This window comes from Triticum urartu, chromosome 3A (assembly GCF_056163025.1).
Source record: "Triticum urartu cultivar PI428250 chromosome 3A, HENAU_Tu73, whole genome shotgun sequence".
In the NCBI taxonomy this organism is placed as follows: Eukaryota; Viridiplantae; Streptophyta; class Magnoliopsida; order Poales; family Poaceae; genus Triticum; species Triticum urartu.
The window spans coordinates 406,077,455-406,100,187 of NC_141875.1; the positions used below are offsets into that span (position 1 = coordinate 406,077,455).

The 22,733-nt window shown below is 43.5% G+C and overlaps 1 protein-coding gene across 5 annotated transcripts; it reads left to right on the forward strand.

Moving 5' to 3' along the window:
* Positions 1-10,542: 10,542 nt before the first annotated feature.
* Positions 10,543-14,891, forward strand: LOC125544201 (uncharacterized). 5 transcript variants are annotated; one of them, XM_048707801.2, is made up of 6 exons: positions 10,543-11,021; positions 11,096-11,202; positions 11,298-11,360; positions 11,581-11,649; positions 12,119-12,154; positions 13,745-14,891. In XM_048707801.2, the coding sequence occupies exons 2-6, from the start codon at positions 11,153-11,155 to the stop codon at positions 13,890-13,892; spliced, it is 366 nt and encodes a 121-aa protein (XP_048563758.2). In that variant the 5' UTR covers positions 10,543-11,021; positions 11,096-11,152; the 3' UTR covers positions 13,893-14,891. The 5 variants fall into 5 exon arrangements, with proteins under 5 accessions (XP_048563758.2, XP_048563750.2, XP_048563752.2 ...); XM_048707793.2 differs by having other exon boundaries at positions 10,547-11,021; positions 11,106-11,202; positions 13,745-14,876; XM_048707795.2 differs by having other exon boundaries at positions 10,548-11,021; positions 11,106-11,202; positions 12,058-12,154; positions 13,816-14,877.
* The last annotated feature ends 7,842 nt before the right edge of the window (positions 14,892-22,733 follow it).

Below are 22,733 nucleotides of genomic sequence, written 5' to 3' on the forward strand. Positions count from 1 at the left end.
CCAACCTGGTGATGGTTCCAAAGAAGTACAAATCCTAGCGCATGTGTGTTGATTTTAAAGACCTTAACAAGGCTTGCCGAAAGGATCCCTTCCCCCTCCCCCGCATCGACCAAATTATCGACGCTACCGCAGGACACGATTCGTTGTGTTTCCTCGATGCATATTCCGGCTACCATCAAATCAAGATGGCAGAATCTGACCAATCCGCAACGGCATTTATCACACCATACGGCCCATTCTGCTTCAACACAATGCCCTTCGGGCTCAAAAACACCGGCGCAACATATCAGCGCATGATTCAGACATGTCTGGCAAGCCAGATCGGCAAAACAGTGGAGGCATATGTAGATGATGTGGTCGTCAAAACAAGACATGTCGAATCTCTAGTAGGCGACTTGAGGCTCACATTTGATAACCTCCGAACATACGACATCAAGCTCAACCCGGAAAAATGCGTTTTCGGCGTTCCAGCCGGAAAGCTCTTGGGCTTCATTGTATCCGGTAGAGGAATCGAAGCAAACCCGGCCAAGATCCAAGCTCTGTCGCAATTGGATATCCCAAAGGACCTCAAACAAATACAAAAGTTAACCAGATGTGTGGCGGCTCTAAGCCGCTTTATCTCCCGCTTGGGAGAAAAGGCCCTACCCCTTTACCGCCTCCTTCGGCGCACCGAACACTTCGAATGGACGGATGCAGCCACGGCCGGACTCGAGGAGATAAAATCCATACTTGTAACAAACCCAGTCCTGGCCGCGCCAAATATTGGTGAACCAATGCTATTATACATTGCAGCAACACATCAGGTTGTAAGCGCAGTGCTCATCATCGAACGAGAAGCGGACGGACACAGATTCCCCCTTCAAAAGTCGGTCTATTATGTGTCCACTGTCCTCACTCCTTGAAAATCAAGGTACCCGCATTATCAAAAGATCGCGTACGCGGTATTCATGGCATCCCGGAAACTACGACACTACTTTCAAGAGTGTTCAATAACAGTAGCCTCGGAAGTACCACTCAACGATATTATAAACAACCGTGATGCAACGGGCTGGATTGCAAAATGGGCCATTGAGCTCCTCCCGTTCGACATAACTTATAAGCCACGGCGAGCCATCAAGTCGCAAGTCTTGGCCGACATCATCGCAGAATGGACGGAGGCCGAACTCCCTAAAGAGTATGGCACATATTCAAATTGGATCATGCATTTCGACGGCTCCAAGATGTTGGCCGGACTGGGGGCTGGCGTTGTTTTGACGTCCCCCACAGGAGACATAGTTCAATACGTACTCCAGATTATGTACATGGACTCCAACAACGCAGCCGAATATGAGGCCCTTTTACATGGCCTCCGGATGGTAGTATCCATGGGCATTCAACGCCTAGAGGTGCGCGGGGACTCGAACCTCGCTATATCCCAAATAAATGGAGACTTCAATGCCAAGGATCCAAAAATGGCAGCTTACCGCAACGCCGTCCTAAAAATGTCAGCTCGGTTTGAGGGGCTTGAATTTCACCATATAGCCCGGGAAAATAATTAGGCGGCAGATGTCCTGGCACACATCGGCGCAAAACGCGATGTAGTCCCCCCCAACATCTTCCTGGAAAGGCTATTCAAGCCATCCGTAGTATCGGAAGGGGATCCAAACAATAACACCCCGGACCCAACCGCACTGCCCGACACCGAACATTCTGACACAATCGGAGGCTCTGCCAATGAAATAACACCTTCAGCCCACGTAATAATGGCCATCATCGCCCCATGGACAGAACCATTCCTCGCCTACCTCACTAGGCAGGAACTCCCCGAGGACCAAAATGAGGCACGCTACATAGTGCGGCGATCCAAAGCCTACAGAGTCCATGAGGGAGAGATTTATAAGAAAAGCACTACCGGAGTCCTTCAAAGGTGCATCTCCGAAGAGGAGGGGCAGAACCTCCTGGCTGGAATTCATGCCGGACTAGGCGGTCATCACGCTGCAGCTCGGTCCCTCGTAAGCAAGGCCTTCCGTACAGGATTTTATTGGCCGACGGCCCGGGCGGACGCTCAGGACTTAGTCCAACGATGCACCGGTTGCCAGCTCTTTGCAAACCAAAGCCATATGCCACCCACCGCCCTCCGAACCATCCCCATTACTTGGCCCTTCGCGGTCTGGGGGCTTGACATGGTTGGACCCCTTAAAGGCGGAACCCACAAGCAAAAATACTTACTGGTCATGGTGGATAAATTCACCAAATGGATAGAAGCCAAGCCTGTTAAGACGGCCGAATTCGGACCGGTGATAGACTTTATATCCGGGGTCATACACCGTTACGGCGTTCCCCACAGCATCGTCACTGATAACGGCACGAATTTCACGGCCGACGAGGTAAAACTCTGGTGCAAAAACATGGGCATCAAGCTTGACTATGCTTCCGTCTATCACCCACAAACTAACGGCCAGGTCGAACGTGCAAATGGTCTTATCATGAGCGGCATTAAACCCAGATTAGTGCGGTCCCTCAAGGAATCTAACACGCACTGGGTAGAGGAGCTTGACTCCGTACTCTGGGGGCTGCGGACCACACCGAATCGCACCACCGGATACACACCATTCTTTATGGTGTACGGCGCAGAGGCAGTGTTGCCCTGCGACATAATTCATGACTCACCTCGAGTGCGCATGTACGAAGAAAGAGAAGCCGAGCTCGATCAGCAGGACAGCTTAGACGCATTGGAGGAGGAGCGTGACGTGGCAAAAGCCCGTTCCGCATTCTATCAACAACAGGCTCGAAGATACCAAAGCAGAGAAGTACAGGCCAAAAATTACAACGTTGGCGAATTAGTTCTACGACTACCGGACAAGAAAAAGGACAAACTCAAGCCCAAGTGGGAAGGTCCCTTCATAATTGACCAAGTCCTGACTAGTGGAGCGTAACGCCTGCGAGATGCATCGGATAACCGACTCGAGCCGAACCCATGGAACGCGGCCCGTCTCTGAAGATTATGTGCCTAGCGCTGGACTCTATGTTCGTCTCATTCCTCTGTCCATTTTTTATATATTTTCTGTCTTGCATTTCTCTTCTTCTTTTCTCTCTCTCTCTCTTATAGCCCTTAAAGGCTCATACAGTGACGCGCCATCCGCGCTCATTAAACCTGGGGGCTTCTTTAAACAGAAGCTTATTCATACGGGCTTCATGCCCAACACATGCGTCACACTTCTGCATGTACCTTTTATTCACCATTATATCCATCGATATGACTTAAGTTTTGGCCAAGCTGGGTTGCCTGGCTCCTGTGCTTACCCCTGCGTTCCCGATTGTTCGGCTAGGTGGTAAAGGGAGCACCTCTGCGATTGTTACTGCCGGGTCAGCCGGACGTGTACCTCAGACTGGGTGAAGCCAAAAGCTAGCATTCTTAAGGGAATATTCGGTCGGTGAACTAAAGATGATCTTTTTTATTTTTTACGCCCCCAGATGTTTTTCCTGCGTTTCTTTTCACAGCATGGACATGCACCTTAGGGCATGCCTCCCATGGGAAGGAACCCCTAACGGAACTATTCTCCCTGGAAGATGTTTCTTACTAACCATGTAATATAACATAACTAGTCGGGCACTTGTCTGTTCACGCACTAATGACCCCTACGCCTAGTCTCCATGCATTCCCCGGTTCTTATATAACCGCATGGGAATTCGGACACACTCCGGACCGTCAGGTCCCGAGGCTGAAGCGAAAAGGTCGGCCATGACAAATGATCTACAATCCGGCTAGAAGGCATTATAAATGTCAACTAAATTACATAGTCATTTTGACTGATCGTATTCCTCTTCAATACCATCTAATAGGCTGTCTAATTTACAGTCCTGCTGGGAATACTTTGCGGCCAACTCTACTTGGCCGTATACTAAGCTTACAGGGATCTCCTTCCCATCAGGCCCTATAGGACCGACCTCGGCCATGTGGTTGGGGTCAGCCTTTGCGTACCGCATCTTCACCATGGCCCAAGGCTCCCTAGCGCCTTGACAGCAGGATGATATCTTCCACAATCGGAAGCGCCGCCATGCTCCTTTTAGCTTCTCCGCAAGATCTCCAAGACCTTCGGGCATGGAGACGGATGGCCACAGGGCCTGGGCGACGCCTCACATCGCCTGCCGAACTCGATCGAGCAGTTGCGAGAGCTCGGGAAGAAGGTCACCCGTAGAACCGGGCATCTCCTCTGCAGGACGGCCTGTCAGCACACCTACGGACATTGCTCTGTTAGTCGACTTCCTCGCCGAACTTTCTTTTAAAAGGTTCGTTCAAGCACTTACTAAATATGCCGCGCCGAAGCCGCTGATTCTCCTTCATGGAGTCTGACAGCTGGGCACGAACATCTTTCAGCTCGACGCCCAGCTTGGTGTTGGCATCTCGGAGATCGTTCTTCTCCCCCATCACCTTCAACAGCACCCTCTCACCAGCCTTTAGCTGGCGTAGGAGATGTTGCCTTTCCGGATCCAATCCGGCGCCATCTGCAATTTCATTTGTCAGATTCGCACCAAAGCCGTGCTTCGCAAAATACTTATCTTTCGAAGTGTATATTACCAGCGGGGGCCTCCTTAGGCTCCCCTGCCGCGGCTAGTGCGGCCTCAAGTTGGGCTTTGCACTCTTCCAGCTCCTTGGACAGTAGGGAATTCCTTTCTGTAAGAACCTGCATAACAAATGATCCTTAAATCAGTTATTTTAACTGTTTCAAGTCTCGGGGGCTACTGGTATATATATAATTACCAAAATTTTCTTACCCATATGTCTTTTAAATATTGCTCCGTGGCTCTGGTTAGACCATTTTGAGCGGCACAGAGGTACGCATCTCCTGACTTAAAGGCATCTAACGCCTCTTGGGAGAAACAAGCATCGTGAAGAATTGTCCGGCGACGCCTGTGGTTCATGGCACTCTCCACCTCAGAGTTGGTGGCAGACAACCTGTCCACATCCTCCGTCGGAGGAGCGTCCGGTGCGCGCCTTGTGTTCGGCCCCGCTTCCGGGCCAGGCTTTGGAGCCTGGCTAGTGGAGGCGCGATTGGCGGTCTCTCCGAATATAGTTCGGCGAGGTCTCTTTGTCCTGAAGAGGGCACAAGTGTTAATATGCCCTGAAGGTACGACACCTGGGATAAGGGGGTGCGCCATACCTTTGCGCTGACGCCCCGGTCCGGACTGCACCTCTTTTCCGCCCACGGGGCCCTGCGGCCCCTCGTTGGCTTGTCGCCGCAGGTTCGGCCTCCCGTTTCTGGGAGGCCGGGATTAGCCCTGGATAATCAGCCGTAATGGCCACCAGGGCGTTGTCCTTGCTCAATTGATGGAACACTCCATCAATCAGATCCACCGAAAGCTCCGGATCCTCTTGCGAGTCCGGGTCAAGGGACCGTCCTGGGTCCTCGGGTTGTGGAGGAGGGCTGTTTATTTGTTTAACAGCCTGGTGCAGTTCCTGCGTCGAAATCGCTAAGATTAAATATTTAACAATGGGGATATAAAATGGATGGGCAAGATGTGATCACTCACCCAGCTTGGAGGATTGTACATGGAAAATCCACCCTTTGGGTTAACGTGGAGAAAATCCTCCTTTTCTCCCTTGTACAAAGCGGACAAGGTCTTTATTAGAGCCGCAGCCGAATCCGGCCCCTTACGGCCGTAGCGGGTGGTGTCGTCCTTCCCGTTGAAATCCCACATGGGGTGGCTTCTATACTGTAGCGGCTGCACCCCTCGCATGATGCATGCGGCCATGACCCCGATCATGGTTAGTCCAGAATGAGCTAACAATCTCATCCGGCCTATTAGGTAAACAATGTCCCTGTCACTTTCCCTCTAAGGGCTCCGTGGGCGCCAGCTTAGGCGCTTCTTTAAGGGAGCATTGTTGAATTCAGGGAGGACGATCCGGATAGGATCCGGCAGCGGGACGTCTTCTATGTAAAACCATTCCAAGGGCCAGTCTTCGGACGCCTTCTTTGGGGTTCCGGAAAGATAGCCGGTCCCGGCGATGCGCCATACTTCGGCTCCTCCCACTTGATACATAGACCCCTTCTTGGAACGGGGCACGAGGCAAAATAGCTCCCTCCACAGTCTGAAATGAGCTTCAACACCCAAGAACAGCTCGCAGAGGGCTACAAAGCCCGCGATATGCAATACTGAGGCAGGCGTGAGATGATGTAGCTGGAGGCCGTAGAACTCCAGCAGCCCCCGGAGAAATGGATGGATGGGAAATCCGAGCCCCTTATTAAATAAGGGATGAGGCACACCCGCTCTCCTTTGGAGGGATTATGGGCGCTCTCCGCTTGCCCTCCGCCGTTATAGACGGCAAGACCGGCTCGAACCGGGATCATATAGGCCGGGGGAGAAATCCCTTGGTCTGGAGCGTCACTAACTCGCTATGCGGGATGGAGCATCTTTCCCAATGTCCAGGCTTAGCGCTGGAAGGGCGGTAGGAGGAGTCGCGACGGCTGGCCATGGTGGAATGGATCTTTGTCGGATGCGCTCTGATGAACACTCGCGAAGGGGGAAGGTGTGGTTTGGATCTAAATCCTCGTCTCTTTAAATAGGTCAACTTGTTTACGCGGCTAGGGGTGTGAATGTAAAAACACTCAGACCTTTCATATTCGTTTGACACGTGGGGAACGGCCATTATTGGGCGCAGAAGCCAAGGAGCGCAACATCTACAAGAAACCGGACTTTATTCAACAGGTACATGGAATTTGGAGGAGAACCCGCCTTGCAATGCCGAAGACAATCTGCGCGCCGGACTCATCGTCATTGAAGCCTGGTTCGGGGGTTACTGAGGGAGTCCTGGATTAGGGGGTGTTCGGATAGCCGAACTATACCTTCAACCGGACTCCTGGAGTATGAAGATACAAGATTGAAGACTTCGTCCCGTGTCCGGAAGGGACTTTATTGGCGTGGAAGGCAAGCTTGGCGATACAGATATTCAGATCTCCTACCATTGTAACCGACTCTATGTAACCCTAACCCTATCCGGTGTCTATATAAACTGGAGGGTTTAAGTCCGTAGGACAACATACACATAAACAATCATACCATAGGCTAGCTTCTAGGGTTTAGCCTCTCTGATCTCGTGGTAGATGTACTCTTGTACTACCCATATCATCAATATTAATCAAGCAGGACGTAGGGTTTTACCTCCATCGAGAGGGCCCGAACCTGGGTAAAACTTCGTGTCCCTTGCCTCCTATTACCATCCGGCCTAAACGCACAGTTCGGGACCCCCTACCCGAGATCCGCCAGTTTTGACACCGACAAAGGGTTTGGAGGATTCAAACGCAATTGGAGACACGGACGTTTTTGTCGTGGTTCCGATAGGTGGTGCTATCATACATCCACGTTGATGGAGACTTCAACCCACGGAGGGTAATGGTTGCGCGAGTCCACGGAGGGCTCCACCCACGAAGGGTCCACGAAGAAGCAACCTTGTCTATTCCATCACGGCCGTCGCCCACGAAGGACTTGCCTCACTAGCGGTAGATCTTCATGAAGTAGGCGATCTCCTTGCCCTTACAAACTCCTTGGTTCAACTCCACAATCTTGTCGGAGGCTCCCAAGTGACACCTAGCCAATCTAGGAGACACCACTCTCCAAGAAGTAACAAATGGTGTGTTGATGATGAACTCCTTGCTCTTGTGCTTAAAATGATAGTCTCCCCAACACTCAACTCTCTCTCACAGGATTTGGATTTGGTGGAAAGAAGATTTGAGTGGAAAGCAACTTGGGGAAGGCTAGATATCAAGATTCATATGGTTGGAATGGAATATCTTGACCTCAACACAAGTGTAGGTGGTTCTCTCTCGGAAAATGTGTATTGGAAGTGTAGGTATGTTCTGATGGCTCTCTTCACGAATGAAGAGTGGGTGGAGGGGTATATATAGTCTCCAAACAAAATCTAACCGTTACACACAATTTGCCAAACTCGGTGGGACCGAATGGTTAAACTCGGTCGGACCGATTCAGCAAACCTAGTGACCGTTAGGATTTTCGGTGGGACTGAGATGCAACTCGGTAGGACCGATATGGTTAGGGTTAGGGCATAACGTAATCTCGGTGTGACCGATTTTGGTAATAAGCTAACCAGAGAGTTGGTCAAGTAAACTTGGTGGGACCGATTTTCTTATCTCGGTGAGACCGAAGTGTTACAAAAGGGAAACAGAGAGTTTACATTGCAATCTCGGTGGGACTGATCGCTCATCTCGGTAAGACCAAAACGTTATGAAGGGAAACAGAGAGATTACAATCCCATCTCGGTGAGACCGAGATCCCTATCGGTGAGACTGATTTGCCTAGGGTTTGTGGCAGTGGCTATGACATTTGAAACTCGGTGGCGCCGGATAGAAAGAATCGGTGGGGCCGAGTTTGACTTTTGGTTTAGGTCATATGTGGATGTGGGAAGGTAGTTGAGGATTTTGGAGCATATCACTAAGCATTTTGAGCAAGCAAGCCATTAAGCAACACCTCATCCCTCCTTGATAGTATTGGCTTTTCCTATAGACTCAGTGTGATCTTGGATCACTAAAATATAAAATGTAGAGTCTTGAGCTTCAAGCTTGAGCCAAACTTTTTGTCCTTAGAATTTTGAGGGATCCACTTTCCTCATACATGCCATGCCATTCATTGAGATTTTCCTAAAATAATAATCTTGGAATAATGTTAGCTCAATGAGCTATATGTTGTTAGGAATTACCAAAACCACCCAGGGATAGTTGCACTTTCAAAATTCCTTCGGGTATGATAGAACAACTGCTAGCTAATCCTTATGCAGGAGATGGAACCGAACATCCTCATGTGCACTTGATATATGTAGAACAAATTTGTGGATTGTTCAAGCTTGCAGGTTTAGCCAGAGATGAAGTTATGAAGAAGGTTTTCCCTTTATCTTTGAAGGGAAAAGCATTGGCATGGTATAGGCTATGCGACGATATTGGATCTTGGAATTGGAGTTCCACCAAAAAAATTATCCTATGCAACTCGTTCATCGTGATCAGAATTATATATATCATTCTTGGCCTCGTGAAGGAGAAAGTATTGCTCTAGCTTGGCGGAGGCTTAAGTCAATGTTATATTCATGCCCCAATCATGAGCTCTCAAGAGAAATTATTATCTAGAATTTTTATGCTCGGCTTTCTTGTAATGATCAAACCATGCTTGATACTTCTTGTGTTGGTTCTTTTATGAAGAAGACTATTGAATTCCGGTGGGATCTTTTGGAAAGAATTAAACGCAACTCTGAAGATTGGGAACTCGACAAAGGTAAAGAGTCAGGTATTAAACTTAAGTATGATTGTGTTAAATATTTTATGGATACCAATGCTTTTCAAAAGTTTAGCACTAAATATGGACTTGACTCTGAGATAGTAGCCGCCTTTTGTGAATCATTTGCTACTCATGTTGACCTCCCTAAAGAGAAGTGGTTTAAATATCACCCACCTATTAAAGAAGAAATCAAAGAACCGGTACCAGTTAAAGAAGAAACTATACTTTACAATGTTGATCCAGTTGTTCCTTCTGCTTATATTGAGAAACCACTTTTCCCTGTTAGGATAAAGGAACATGCTAAATTTTCAATTGTGGTCAACAAAAGCTATATTATAACACCTAAACCTGGTGAACAAATCAAAGTAGAACCTAGTATTGCTATGGTTAAAGATCTCTTGGAAGAAGATATGGATGGGCATGTTATTTACTTCTGTGAAGAAGCTGCTAGAATTGCCAAACTGGATAAAAAGGATAAACATAGACCTGTTGTTGGCATGCTCGTTATCTCACTTAAAATAGGAGATCACTGTTATCATGGTTTATGTGACATAGGTGCTAGTGTGAGTGCTATTCCTTACGCCTTATATTTAAACCAATAATGAGGCTGGGCAACTCGCTCCCAGGGAACTCCCCCGATTTCAGCCTTCGTTGGCCGTCGGATGCTGGTCAACAGGGTCGTCTGTGTGCTACTTCCCGTTGGATCATCGTGTCTTGCATCGTGTCTCGTTTTGACCGGCCGATGAAAACGATGGGGCGAATGACCTGTGGGCTCATGGAGAAGGGCGATGGGCTGGGTCAAACATTTTTTGGTGTTCGGGCGGCCTCTCCTCATGCGCCGCATGCGCGTGTCGTGCACTCCCACTTTTGCTATTCCCTCCTTTGGCTGGTTGGCAGCCGCATATGCACCAGATTTCTGCACCCGTGGCTATACTTTACTGATGACGGGTGGGCCTGTGCTACCCTTGGTCCCGCTGATCGGCTGCACTAGCTGCATGTCACATGGTGTGGTTTAGTTTCTGTGAGTCAACCACTTTTGGTGGGTCATTCCCCACGCCTTGCGCACGTCGTGCGTTGTGGGGATAGAGTGGAGGGGTCAGCTGGTGCGTGTGCACCCAGCTTCTGCACCTGCAGATTCTTTCCACCGTATGACTTGTGGGCCAGGTTCTCTATGGTCCTAAACATCGGCGAGTGGTGTTCGTTCGGTCCGTGTCCAGTCGCTTCGCCCGGGTTGAAAGGAGTTGTTGGGATGCACTATGGACTGCTTGGTCTCATCCTGTGGTGTACCCATTGGCCATTGCCATTCTCTCTGGTCTTTTTTCACCATTTTTTTGTCGCACGCCACTGCTCAAGGGCCCGTGTAGACGGACGGTCCCATTTGTCTGTTGGATGGGTGTATGATGCGCGCGTCTGCCCCTCCCTCGCTGCCCGCGTACTGTGGTTGATGCACGGCTCGACCACACCGACATGCGAGCGCTGTGGCATGGTCGCGCGCGATAGGGCCCCTGAGGACAAGGCGTGCACGTCCATGATCCTGGTGACGGCTGGAGGGAAGCCCCGACCAGGAGTTGCCGTTCGCGCTACTGGCAGAGCGGTGGATGGTGGTGGCCTTGGTGGGGGCCACCGCCGGATGGGGATGAACGCGGTGGCGGCGCCGCCGGGGGCGGATCGAGGCGGCGAGCGAGCGGGAGAACACACTGCTCTCCTTTGGCCGCGTTGCCGACCACACGGCCGTCACCATCGTCGAGTTCGACGTCCAGGTATATACAAACACAAATGAAGCTAGCCTCCGCTTGAATTTCCCATCATTAGTTCGCAATTGATACGCTGCTAGCTTGTTTAAGCTTGGACTCTCGTCGGTTCGTCTCGCTTCCTTCGACTGCACTCTGCTATGATCTATTGTGATGACCCTTGTTTGCTCGATGGGCGACGCTGGTTGAGGTTTGTCCTGCTCGTCTTCTTGTGTTTTTCACCTCACCTCTCTCTTTGCTTCGCCTACTAATCTCGCATGCTTGGGCTCTTTCGTCCATGCGCAGTTTGTTTCTACTTGCGGTTGTCGCCTGCGTCGACGCGTTTGTCCTTCTGTCCTTCGCGTTCAGGTTTGTGCACGCCACTTCTGCTCGCCTATAACCTGTTCGATGAAATGCGTTTGTGCTAACATTTGTTCTTCAGTTTAGTCTATTTTCTTCGTTTTATTCCTTCCCAGCTCTGGTAAATAGGTTGTTTTTTCCTTTTCTGAACCGCGAGTGTTTCTTGCTTGCATATGCATCTTTGCATGTCGTGGTTGTTTTCTGACCGGTTCTTTTCTATATTTCGTAGGTTGTACAATCTTGCCCGTTGCTGTGTTAACGTTCTGCTCGTTGCTCCGTCTCTGTTTTACTCATCAAGGTTTGTTGATCTCCCCTCTGTCTACCTTCCTATTCTACTTTCTTTATGTACTATCATGTTGGCTATCCTGCTGGTTGTTTCTGTATGTACTATCATGTTATCTTAGCCTACTAATCGTTTGAATATGTTTAGCTGTCTTTCTAACAATAGCCCGTCAAGCTAGACATATTTCATAAGCAACACTTATTATACTAGAGATTGACGAGTATGATATAAATATTTTAATTAAATAGTTGTCATGATATGGAAAATTCATGTATTTCCTGTTGTTGTTCAAGAGTATGCCTGTTAAGAGATTCAGTTGCCATGGTTCCCTGAGCAAGATTCAGTTTTACATGGATTATTCTAGATAAGTTCAAGTTATTTGTGTTGGGACACCTAAGCTAACCTTTATACCTTTCTATTTAGGAGATGGCAGCAGTATATAAAAAATATATCACTAATTATGTGTAGAGTTCATTCTTGATAGGAACAGAACTGTTATAGCTGATATCAACATGTCAAGGTGAGTTTCACCCAATCCTTCTTCACTCCTCTCTCCCTCTCTCTCTCTAACTCTGCAACTCTGCAAGCTTATGCAGTGTGCTCTGCTCCAATGATTTTTAATTGTTGTAAATAGATATCTCGTTTTCATTTTCTATGCTGAAAGGAATGGTAATGCTTATGTTTTACTATTTGTAAAATTAACATATGCTAGTTGGCTTCTTCAGGTGGCTTATTGTTGATTTTATTTTCTTGTCCGCCTCTATGAAAGTTTCGAAGGACTTGTCAATCCAATGGATTCTGATGCACAATGTTGAATTAGATATGTCTGCCAGTATGCAGGCCATCTTGAGTGTCTCATCTTGATCAATGGGAACAAGAAAGTACACATATTAGGAAACTTAAATTTGACAACACTTATTTTCGTCTAGATGACTGCCAGTATGCACGATGTTGAATTTTGTCCGAATAGCGTACCTAAACAATTGGTTGTTCGTCTAGATTAAACACCCAGCTATAAGAATGGGTTGACGGCACTAATTGACTATTGCTGCTTCAATGTTGTCCAAATGCATCATTTTTTGCCATTAATTTTCCAGATGATATTTCAGAGGCTTCTTATTAGTGAATCCCAACTTCCATACAAAGCATGAGTGAATTTCTTGTTTCAAATATTGATATGTTGATTATGGACACTAATTGACACTGTGACCTTGATGCTTGATAGAATTGCATCAATGAAAAGTTTTCTTGATACTTCCTTTGCTCAATGTATATCTTGGTCTGTTATTGCGTGATTTTGCAAATGTAAAACTGAGGCTTTTTGGCCTTGGTAATTTTGATTCTTGTCATGTTCAGGATTCAGACGGTTCTGAAACCACATTTATAATTTTTCTTGGTACTTGGGTTTGAGTTGCACAATAAAAAAATCGATGATTGTTTACTTATGGATGGTAATATATTTATTTTCATTGGTTTTGAAGTTATAAGAAGGTCACCATGGCAACTGATATTAAGGTTTAGTAGTTCTACTCATTTTTATTCTTTGAGATACTCCTCCAATGCAATTTATTTTCATTGGTTTTGAAGTTATAAGAAGGTCACCATGAGAACTGATATTAAGGTTTAGTAGTTCTACTCATTTTTATTCTTTGAGATACTCCTCCAATGCAATTTTGATGCAACATTGGATATTTTCACAACTTTAACCTTATGCCACATTTGATTTTGTCTTATTTCAATGTGTTTATTTGCCATCTTTATGTGCTCAGGGCCAAAAGAATTGCTAATCTTGCAGTTTTAATAGACGTACATGCTACAGCATGGTAAAAAATAAGGGGAGCTTTTAGACGGCCTCTAGGTTATCGGATGAAATCCGGTTGAATTATAGGAAGGTTTAGGAGTATCTCCCTTTTTGGTATAAATTTGGCTCCACGATTGCTTAAACAATAGTTAGATTCTGTAACAAACCTGCTATGAATAATTGCATTGTTACTTTAGTGAAAAGTTCCCGGGCATTCTATGTGTTCATCTGAACTTGGATTAAAGTATTCCTTTTGTTATCCAGTTTCTCACTAAGCATGTTATCTTTGTTGCTGAATTTTGCCTACAGTTTATGTATATTAGGCTCACATGATTACTTGATGGTTGATGTGGATTCTACAACTTGGAAAACACATCTAGGATATTCAAGTTGTGTGTGGCTCCTGGGAGAAAGCTTCCATTCAACCACTTACATGAGAATCCAGTGCCGCAGGTGACTCATTCACGCAAGAACTATTGTTAAGTTTTTCCTTTTCTCCTTCGATTCTACAAGCCGCAAAGGAGTGAAGGGTAGAAAATATTCCCATTCTCGTTGAATTGGTGAGATTGTCACCAAGTAAGTGCTCTAGATGTTTCTATTTTAGAGCAAGAAGCCAAATCAGCTTGTTCATTGTAAATCTTGGAAAACTTGTTGTTTATTATCACTTCCATATCTGTTATAAACTTTTGTTGCTGGTGTGGTACTTTTCAATCTTGGTTTGCCCTTCCATTGCAACAATGTCCTTGTTTCTTCACTTGATTTCTCGTTTCATGTTTGCACATCTATTACAGTAGAAAAACACGTCATAAAAGTTGGTTTGTCCAGTTCCCTTCAAAAAACAAGAGATGGCGATAGAGGGTGGCTCCATCACTGAGAGATGACAACCGTTGTGCAAGGCATTGTTTGTTTAGCTACTTTAAAAAATGAAGGAATTACAGTGCATCTGACCTATAAAGGGGCTGTGTAGGATAAAATGCTATGGTTCTAGACAAGTGGGAGGGGAGAGACAAAGCGTGACTTGGATTCCTAAGTTCCAATAAATGTAGCGAAATTGTAGAGAATGCCCACATTTTGAAAACTTGATCACATAGTTTGAGGCTATGTTACTTTCAAATTTTATTATTAAGAGGATCCTTATTATTGTCGAATTGTCAAGCATTTATTTTCAAATAACTCTTGGTTTGAAATGGGACCTTGCGCCATGCAACAAGTAATGTTATTATACATCTTAATGTAGACAAAAACCTCCATTCAATTTTAGCATTATTACTAGACAAAACCAACAATAGAAACATTGAATAAACAAGAATAGACCTGAGTTAATGTGTTAGCATGCTAACCATATTTTCAACTAAAAAATGTTTCCTTAACTGGTCTATACATGTTACACAAATATGATTTTTTTTTCAACCTCATATTTCTCAGCATGATAAGCATATTTTCAATATAGCATGATTTAACACATGGGCTTTCTACTACCAATATTGAATATGTCCTTGCAAAATAAAATTATTTTCATCGACAACATGTTTTTAGCGGGTCTCTGCGCCATTTGGCGCAACGGGTCAACTAGTATCAAGAAATTATGAATGACATAGCACCCGCAGAGATAGAAGACATAGATGTTACTATTAAACTTGCTAATAGAGACACTATTTCACCAATTGGTATTGTTAGAAATGTTGAAGTCTTGTGTGGGAAAATAAAATACCCTATTGATTTTCTTGTTCTTGGTTCCCCAGAAGATGAATTTTGTCCCATTATCTTTGGTAGACCTTTCTTGAACACCGTTAATGCTAAGATAGATTGTGGGAAACAAATTGTCGGTGTTAGTTTTGGTGATGAGTATCATGAGTTTAATTTTTCCAAGTTTAGTAGAAAGCTTCATGAAAAAGAATTGCCTAGTACGAATGAATTAATTGGTCTTGCTTCTATTGTTGTGCCTCCTACTGATCCACTAGAACAATATTTGTAGACCATGAAAATGATTTACATATGCATGAAAGAAATGAAATAGATAAGATTTTCTTTGAACAACGTCCTCTACTTAAACATTATTTTCCTATTGAAACTCTAGGAGGTCCACCTCCACCTAAAGGTGATCTTGTGTTTGAATTAAAACAATTGCCAGACACTTTGAAATATGCTTATCTTGATGAAAAGAAGATATATCATGTTATTATTAGTGCTAACCTTTCAGAACATGAAGAAGAAATATTATTGAAAGTTCTAAGGAAGCACCGAGCTGCTATTGGATATACTCTCGATGATTTAAAGGGCATTAGTTCCACTCTATGTCAGCATAAAATTAATATGGAACCTAAGTCTTGTTCATTGTGTCCCTAATAAAGGAGGTATAACTATTGTTCCTAATGATAATAATGAAGTTATTCCACAAAGAATTGTTACAGGTTATATAATGGTAATTGATTTTAGAAAATTAAACAAAGCAACTAGAAAAGATCATTACCCTCCGGCCTTTACTGATCAAATGCTTGAAATTTTATCTAAGCACACATACTTTTGCTTCCTTGATGGATATTCTAGTTTTTCACAAATACCTATTTCTCAACCTAATCAAGAAAAGAGCACTTTTACTTGTCCCTTTGGAACTTATGCTTATAGACGTATGCCTTTCGGTTTATGTAATGCACCTGCTACCTTTCAAAGATGTATGACTGCTATATTCTCTGACTTTTGTGAAAAGATTGTTGAGGTTTTCATGGATGACTTCTTTGTTTATGGGAAGTATTTTGATGATTGCTTAAGCAATCTTGATCAAGTTTTGCAGAGATGTGAACAAACAAATCTTGTCTTGAATTGGGAGAAGTGCCACTTTATGGTTAATGAAGGCATTGTCTTGGGCCATAAAATTTCTGAAAGTGGTATTGAAATGGACAAAGCTAAGGTTGATGCAATTGAGAAAATGCCATGTCCTAAGGATATAAAAGGTATTCGTAGTTTCTTAGGTCATGCTGGTTTCTATAGGAGATTTATTAAAGACTTCTCTAAAATTTCTAGGCCTCTTACGAGTCTTTTGCAAAAGTATATCCCTTTTTCCGATGATGATTGTTTAGAAGCCTTTGAAACACTCAAGAAAGCCATAATTTCTGCACTTATTGTTTAACCACCTGACTGGAACTTCCCTTTTGAAATTATGTGTGATGCTAGTGATTATGTTGTTGGTGCTATTCTAGGACAAAGAGTTGATAAGAAACTTAATGTTATTCATTAATCTAGTCAAACTCTAGACAGTTCTCAAAGAAATTATGCTACTACTGAAAAGGAATTCTTAGCAGTGGTGTTTGCTTGTGACAAATTTAGACCTTATATTATTGATTCCAAAGTAACTATTCACACAGACCATGCTGCTATTAAATATCTTATGGAAAATAAAGATGCTAAACCTAGACTTATTCGATGGGTTCTCTTGTTACAAGAATTTGATTTACATATCATTGATAGAAAAGGAGTTGAGAATCTAGTAGCTGATAATTTATCTAGGCTTGAAAATGTGCCTGATGACCCACTACCTATTGATGATAGTTTTCCTGATGAGTCGTTAGATGCAATAAATGTTGCTCATAGTACTCCTTGGTATGCTGACTATGCTAATTACATTGTTGCTAAATATTTACCACCTAGCTTTACATATCAACAAAAGAAAAAATTCTTCTATGATTTAAGACATTACTTTTGGGATGACCCACGTCTTTATAAAGAAGGAGTAGATGGTATTATTAGACGTTGTGTACCTGAGCATGAACGGGGACAAATCCTACGGAAATGTCACTCCAAAGCTTATGGAGGGCATCATCCTGGACATAGAACTTCTCACAAGGTATTGCAATCTAGATTTTATTGGCCTACTCTCTTCAAGGATGCCCGTAAGTTAATCTTATCTTGTGATGAATGTCAAAGAATAGGTAATATCGGTAAGCGTCAAGAAATGCCTATGAATAATTCACTTTCTATTGAACCATTTGATGTTTGGGGATTTGATTACATGGGACATTTTCCTTCCTCCAATGGGTGTACACATATTTTGGTTGCTGTTGATTATGTTACTAAATGGGTAGAAGATATTCCAACCAGTAGTGCTGATCACAACACCTCTATTAAAATGCTTAAGGAAGTTATTGTCCCAAGGTTTGGAGTCCCTGGATATTTAATGACTGATGGTGGTTCACATTTATTCATGGTGCTTTCCGTAAAATGCTTCCCAAGTATGATGTTACCCATAGAATTGCATCACCTTATCATCCTCGGTCTAGTGTTCAAGTTTAACTTAGCAATAGAGAAATAAAAATAATTTTGCAAAAGACTTCAATAGGTCCAAGAAGAATTGGTCTAAGAAATTAGATGATGCACTTTGGGCTTATAGAACAGCATATAAAAATCCTATGGGTATGTCTCCATATAAAATGGTTTATGGAAAAGCTTGTCATTTGCCTCTTGAGTTAGAACATAAAGCATATTGGGCCATCAAAGAGCTCAATTATGATTTCAAACTTGCTGGTGAAAAGAGGTTATTTGATATTAGCTCCTTAGATGAATGGAGAACCCAAGCTTATGAAAATGCTAAATTATTCAAAGAAAAAGTTAAAATATGGCATGACAGAAGAATCCAAAAGTGTGAGTTTAAAGTCGGAGAATATGTTCTTTTCTACAACTCTCATTTCAGATTCTTTGCAGGAAAACTCCTCTCAAAATGGGAAGGCCCCTATGTTATCGAGGAGGTTTATCGATCTAGAGCCATCAAAATAAATAATGCCGAAGGTTGTCAATGGACAACGAATAAAACATTATATCTTAGCTACGCCCATTAATGTTGAAAGTAATATTATCCAAACTTTGACACCGAAGAACACATAAAAGAGTCCTTCCGGAACACTCTAGAATCGTGAAAATATGGAGGTACGTGATACGGTAAGTAGACGGACTTTGAAAAATCCACAAAAATATGTTTTGTGTGTTTTGGAATATTTAGAAAATTAGGAAATAAAGAAACTTCCAGGAAGCGTACCCTGGTGGGCACAAGACACTTTCCTGGCGCACCCAGGTGGGCTGTGCCCACCTGGGACACCTTCCGGACTCCATTTTTCATCCGTTTGCTTGTCCCCCAAGATAAAAAATCTATATATACTTCCCGAACCTGTTAACCACCGTATAGCGGAGAAATCCTCTGTTCTCTTTTCTCATTGTTTTCTGACAGATTCAACTAGACCAACATCATGCCTTCCTCACCTTTCAATAATGGAGAAGAAGACACAAGGGTGGTTCAGGAGGATCTAAGGAGAGATGAAGCTGGAGAGCTACTATGGAGGAAGAGGAGGGATATCCTTTTGGGGTCCACTCTTCGGCCTCCGAGAGAGGCACACTAGCCGGCATCTCTACTCATCCCAATCCTCATCAAGCCATGGGATCCTTAAACAATCAAGCGAGCCTAGAAGTGCAAGAAGAACTCCCTCCGAGGAGGCCTTTACACATATTACATAGTAACAATTTTCGCAATTTGATTCACAATTATGGGTTCGAGAATACTCCTCGTAGGCACATACCGTCCAATTGGGACATATCTCGGCCAAGAGAGAACGGTGCAGGAACAAAACCGTGGGGCCCAGAGAATAAACACATAATGGCTAAGGTGAAGAAAAACAGTGAATTAATTCATCAAGCCCTTCGGGAGATTCAAGGTTTGAAGGATCTACTCATGGTTATATTGGAGAATACTACTTCATGACCATCGTCATCTTTCTCACCACCAAAAGAGAATTGAGTATCAGGTATGGGCACTCCCTTTGGCTTTCGCCAAGCTTGGGGGAGGTGCCCTGGTATCGTATCATCCCACTATCTTCTTTCCTTTATTTATTTTAGTTCGATCTTTTGCTTTAGATGAAGAAAAGTTTAGTTTGATCCTTTCTTTGAGAGTTTGCTTAGTGATCTATCCTTGTAATCGTGTGCAAGTTGTATAATAAAGTTTAGTTTGAGTTTTTGCTTTCTTTACTTCCATGTTGCAAATAAAAGAAAAGAAATAAGGAAGAAAAATAGAAAAGAAATAAATAAAAGAAAGGAAATAAATTAAGAAAAGATCATATACTAAACTTATGGTAGGTGATGACACCACATAAGGAAAAACGTAAGTAGAAAATTCTATTAGAGATTGACAAACATAGCATTAGTCAATGACGCAACTCATGAAAGAATTAATAAGGGAAGAGAAGATTCACATATAAATATACCATCCTAGAAATCTTTTGTGATTGTGAGCCCTCATCAAAATATTATATGCCAAAATTGTTGACATTGGACAAGGAAGACAACTTAATGGTTTATGTTTGTTTATATTCACATAGAATTCATATTGTCATGGATCCTTTAACATGTGGTGCTTGCCCCTATCTTTTCTAGCCAAAAATTCTGCACTAAGTAGCGATACTACTTGTGCATCCAAAAACCCTTAAACCCAAATCTTATTTTCAAGTGTCCACCATACCTACCTAGGAATTGAACAAGATCCCTCAAGTAAGTTGTCATCGGTGCAAAAAAGGCAATAAAAATTGCTTCTAAAAGTGTGAGATCATTTAGTGTAAGAGAAAATTCAGCATTGCATGGACTTGTGATGGTGAAGAATAAAAGCGACAGACTGCATAATAAAGGTCGCTATCCCAAGGGGCAATGCAACATGACATTCTTTTGCACTAAGGGGTTGAGCATACAAACAAATAAGTCCATGTCAATCTCTGCTTCCCTCTACGAAGGGCCTATCTTTTACTTTTCTATATTTACTTTTATGCAAAGAGTCAAAGTTTTCCTTCTATTCCATTTTATTTATCTCCTTTGGCAAGCATCATGCGGTGAGGAAAGATCTAGGCACATATGTCTAGTTGAATATAGATAGCATGAGTCATTATTGTTGACATCACCCTTGAGGTGAATACGTTGGGAGGCGAAACTACAAGCCCCTATCTTTCTATGTGTCCAGTTGAAACGTTTTGCTCATGTGTACGCGGTGAGTGTTAGCAATCATAGAATACTATATGATGGTTGAGTATGTGGACTTGCCAAAAGGCTCCGATACATGACCCTTCCTGAAAAGATGATGAATTGTAGTTGCAAAGTTGACTGAGAACATAGTTTGTTGGTTTCTAATAGAGTTTTTGCTATATACTTCAATTGTGTGATGAATTGTTACTTATTCATGAGAAGTATATGATAAAAGTCTTATGTTCAATTTTGTTGTTGTTATGATAATCTACATGATGCTTCTATGTCCGTATTTTGTTTTTATCGACACCTCTCTCTCAAAGCATGTGGACATGTTTTTCGATTTCGGTTTTCGCTTGAGGACAAGCAGGTCTAAGCTTGGGGGAGTTGATACGTCCATTTTGTATCATGTTTTCTTACTGTTATTTATAATGTTTTTATCCATAATAATGATTTTTGGAGTAAACTAATGCCTTTTCTCTCATAATATGCAAGGTACACACAAAGAGGGAGAATTTCAGCAGCTGGAAATCTGGACATGGAAAAACTACGCCAGACCACCTATTCTGCACAACTCCAAACAAGATGAAACTTCACGGAGATTTCTTATGGATTATTTGAGGAATATTGGAGCAAATAACTACTAGAGGGGGCCCACCAGGTGGGCACAACCCACCTTGGCGCGCCAAGGAGCCCAGGCGCGCCCTGGTGGGTTGTGCTCACCCAAGCCAACCTCCAGTGCCCATCTTTTGGTGTATAGGTCATTTTGACCTAGAAAAAATAGAGAGAGGACTTTCAGGACGGAGCGCCGCCGTCTCGAGGCGGAACTTGGGCAGGCACACTTTTGCCCTCCGGCGGAGAGATTCCGCCAGGGGAACTTCCCTCCCGGAGGGGGAAATCATCGTCATCATCATCACCACCAACTCTCCCATCTTGGGGAGGGCAATCTCCATCAACATCTTCAACAGCACCATCTCCTCTCAAACCCTAGTTCATCTCTTGTGTTCAGTCTTGTTACCGGAACTATAGATTGGTGCTTGTGGGTGACTAGTAGTGTTGATTACATCTTGTAGTTGATTACTATATAGTTTATTTGGTGGAAGATTATATGTTAAGATCCATTATGCTATTTAATACCCCTCTGATCTTGAGGATGATTATTGTTTGTGAGTAGTTACTTTTGTTCTTGAGGTCATGAGAGAAATCATGTTGCAAGTAATCATGTGAACTTGATATGTGTTCGTTATTTTGATAGTATGTATGTTGTGATTCCCTTAGTGGTGTCATGTGAACATTGACTACATGACACTTCACCATATTTAGGCCTAAGGGAATGCATTGTGGAGTAGCAATTAGATGATGGGTTGCAAGAGTGACAGAAGCTTAAACCCCAATTTATGCGTTATTCCGTAAGGGGCCGATTGGATCCAAAAGTTTAATGCTATGGTTAAAATTTATTCTTAATACTTTTCTCGTAGTTGCGGATGCTTGCGGGAGGGTTAATCATAAGTAGGAGGTTCGTTCAGGTAAGAACAACACCTAAGCACCGGTCCACCCACATATCAAATTATCAAAGTACCGAACACGAATTAAGCCAACATGATGAAAGTGACTAGATGAAAATCCCATGTACCCTCAAGAACGCTTTGCTTATCATAAGAGACCATTTTGCCCTGTCCTTTGCCTCAAAAGGAATCGGCTACCTTGCTGCACTTTTGTTACTATTATCATTACTTGCTCATTGCAAAATATCCAGTGTTCTATCAAACTACTCTGTTTCCTTTTGAAAGTGACTACTCTGCTACCTTGATGAAAGTGACTACTCTGTTACTTACAATTTCAGCACTTGAAGACATCACCTTGCTGAAAACCACTTGTCATTTCCTTTTGCTCCTCGTTGGGTTTGACACTCTTACTTATCGAAAAGATCTACAATTGATCCCCTATACTTGTGGGTCATCACCTAGCTCAAAAGATATAAGTGAAGCACATAGAGTATTCTAACAAATCACGAAAAATGTGTGTCCCTCTCAAATAGGTGTGTCCAGACAAACTAAAAAACAAACAAAGCAAAGACTCATATAATACACGACTGTGACGCCCTCCATTTGAGCGTACACTAATCATACACGCAAATGTGTACGATCAAGATCAAGAACTCATGGGAAGATATCACAACACAACTCTAGACACAAATTAAAATAGTACAAGCTTTATATTACAAGCCAATGGCCTCGAGGGCTCGAATACATAAGCTCAAATACACAAGAGTCAGCGGAAGCAATAATATCTGAGTACAGACATAAGTTAA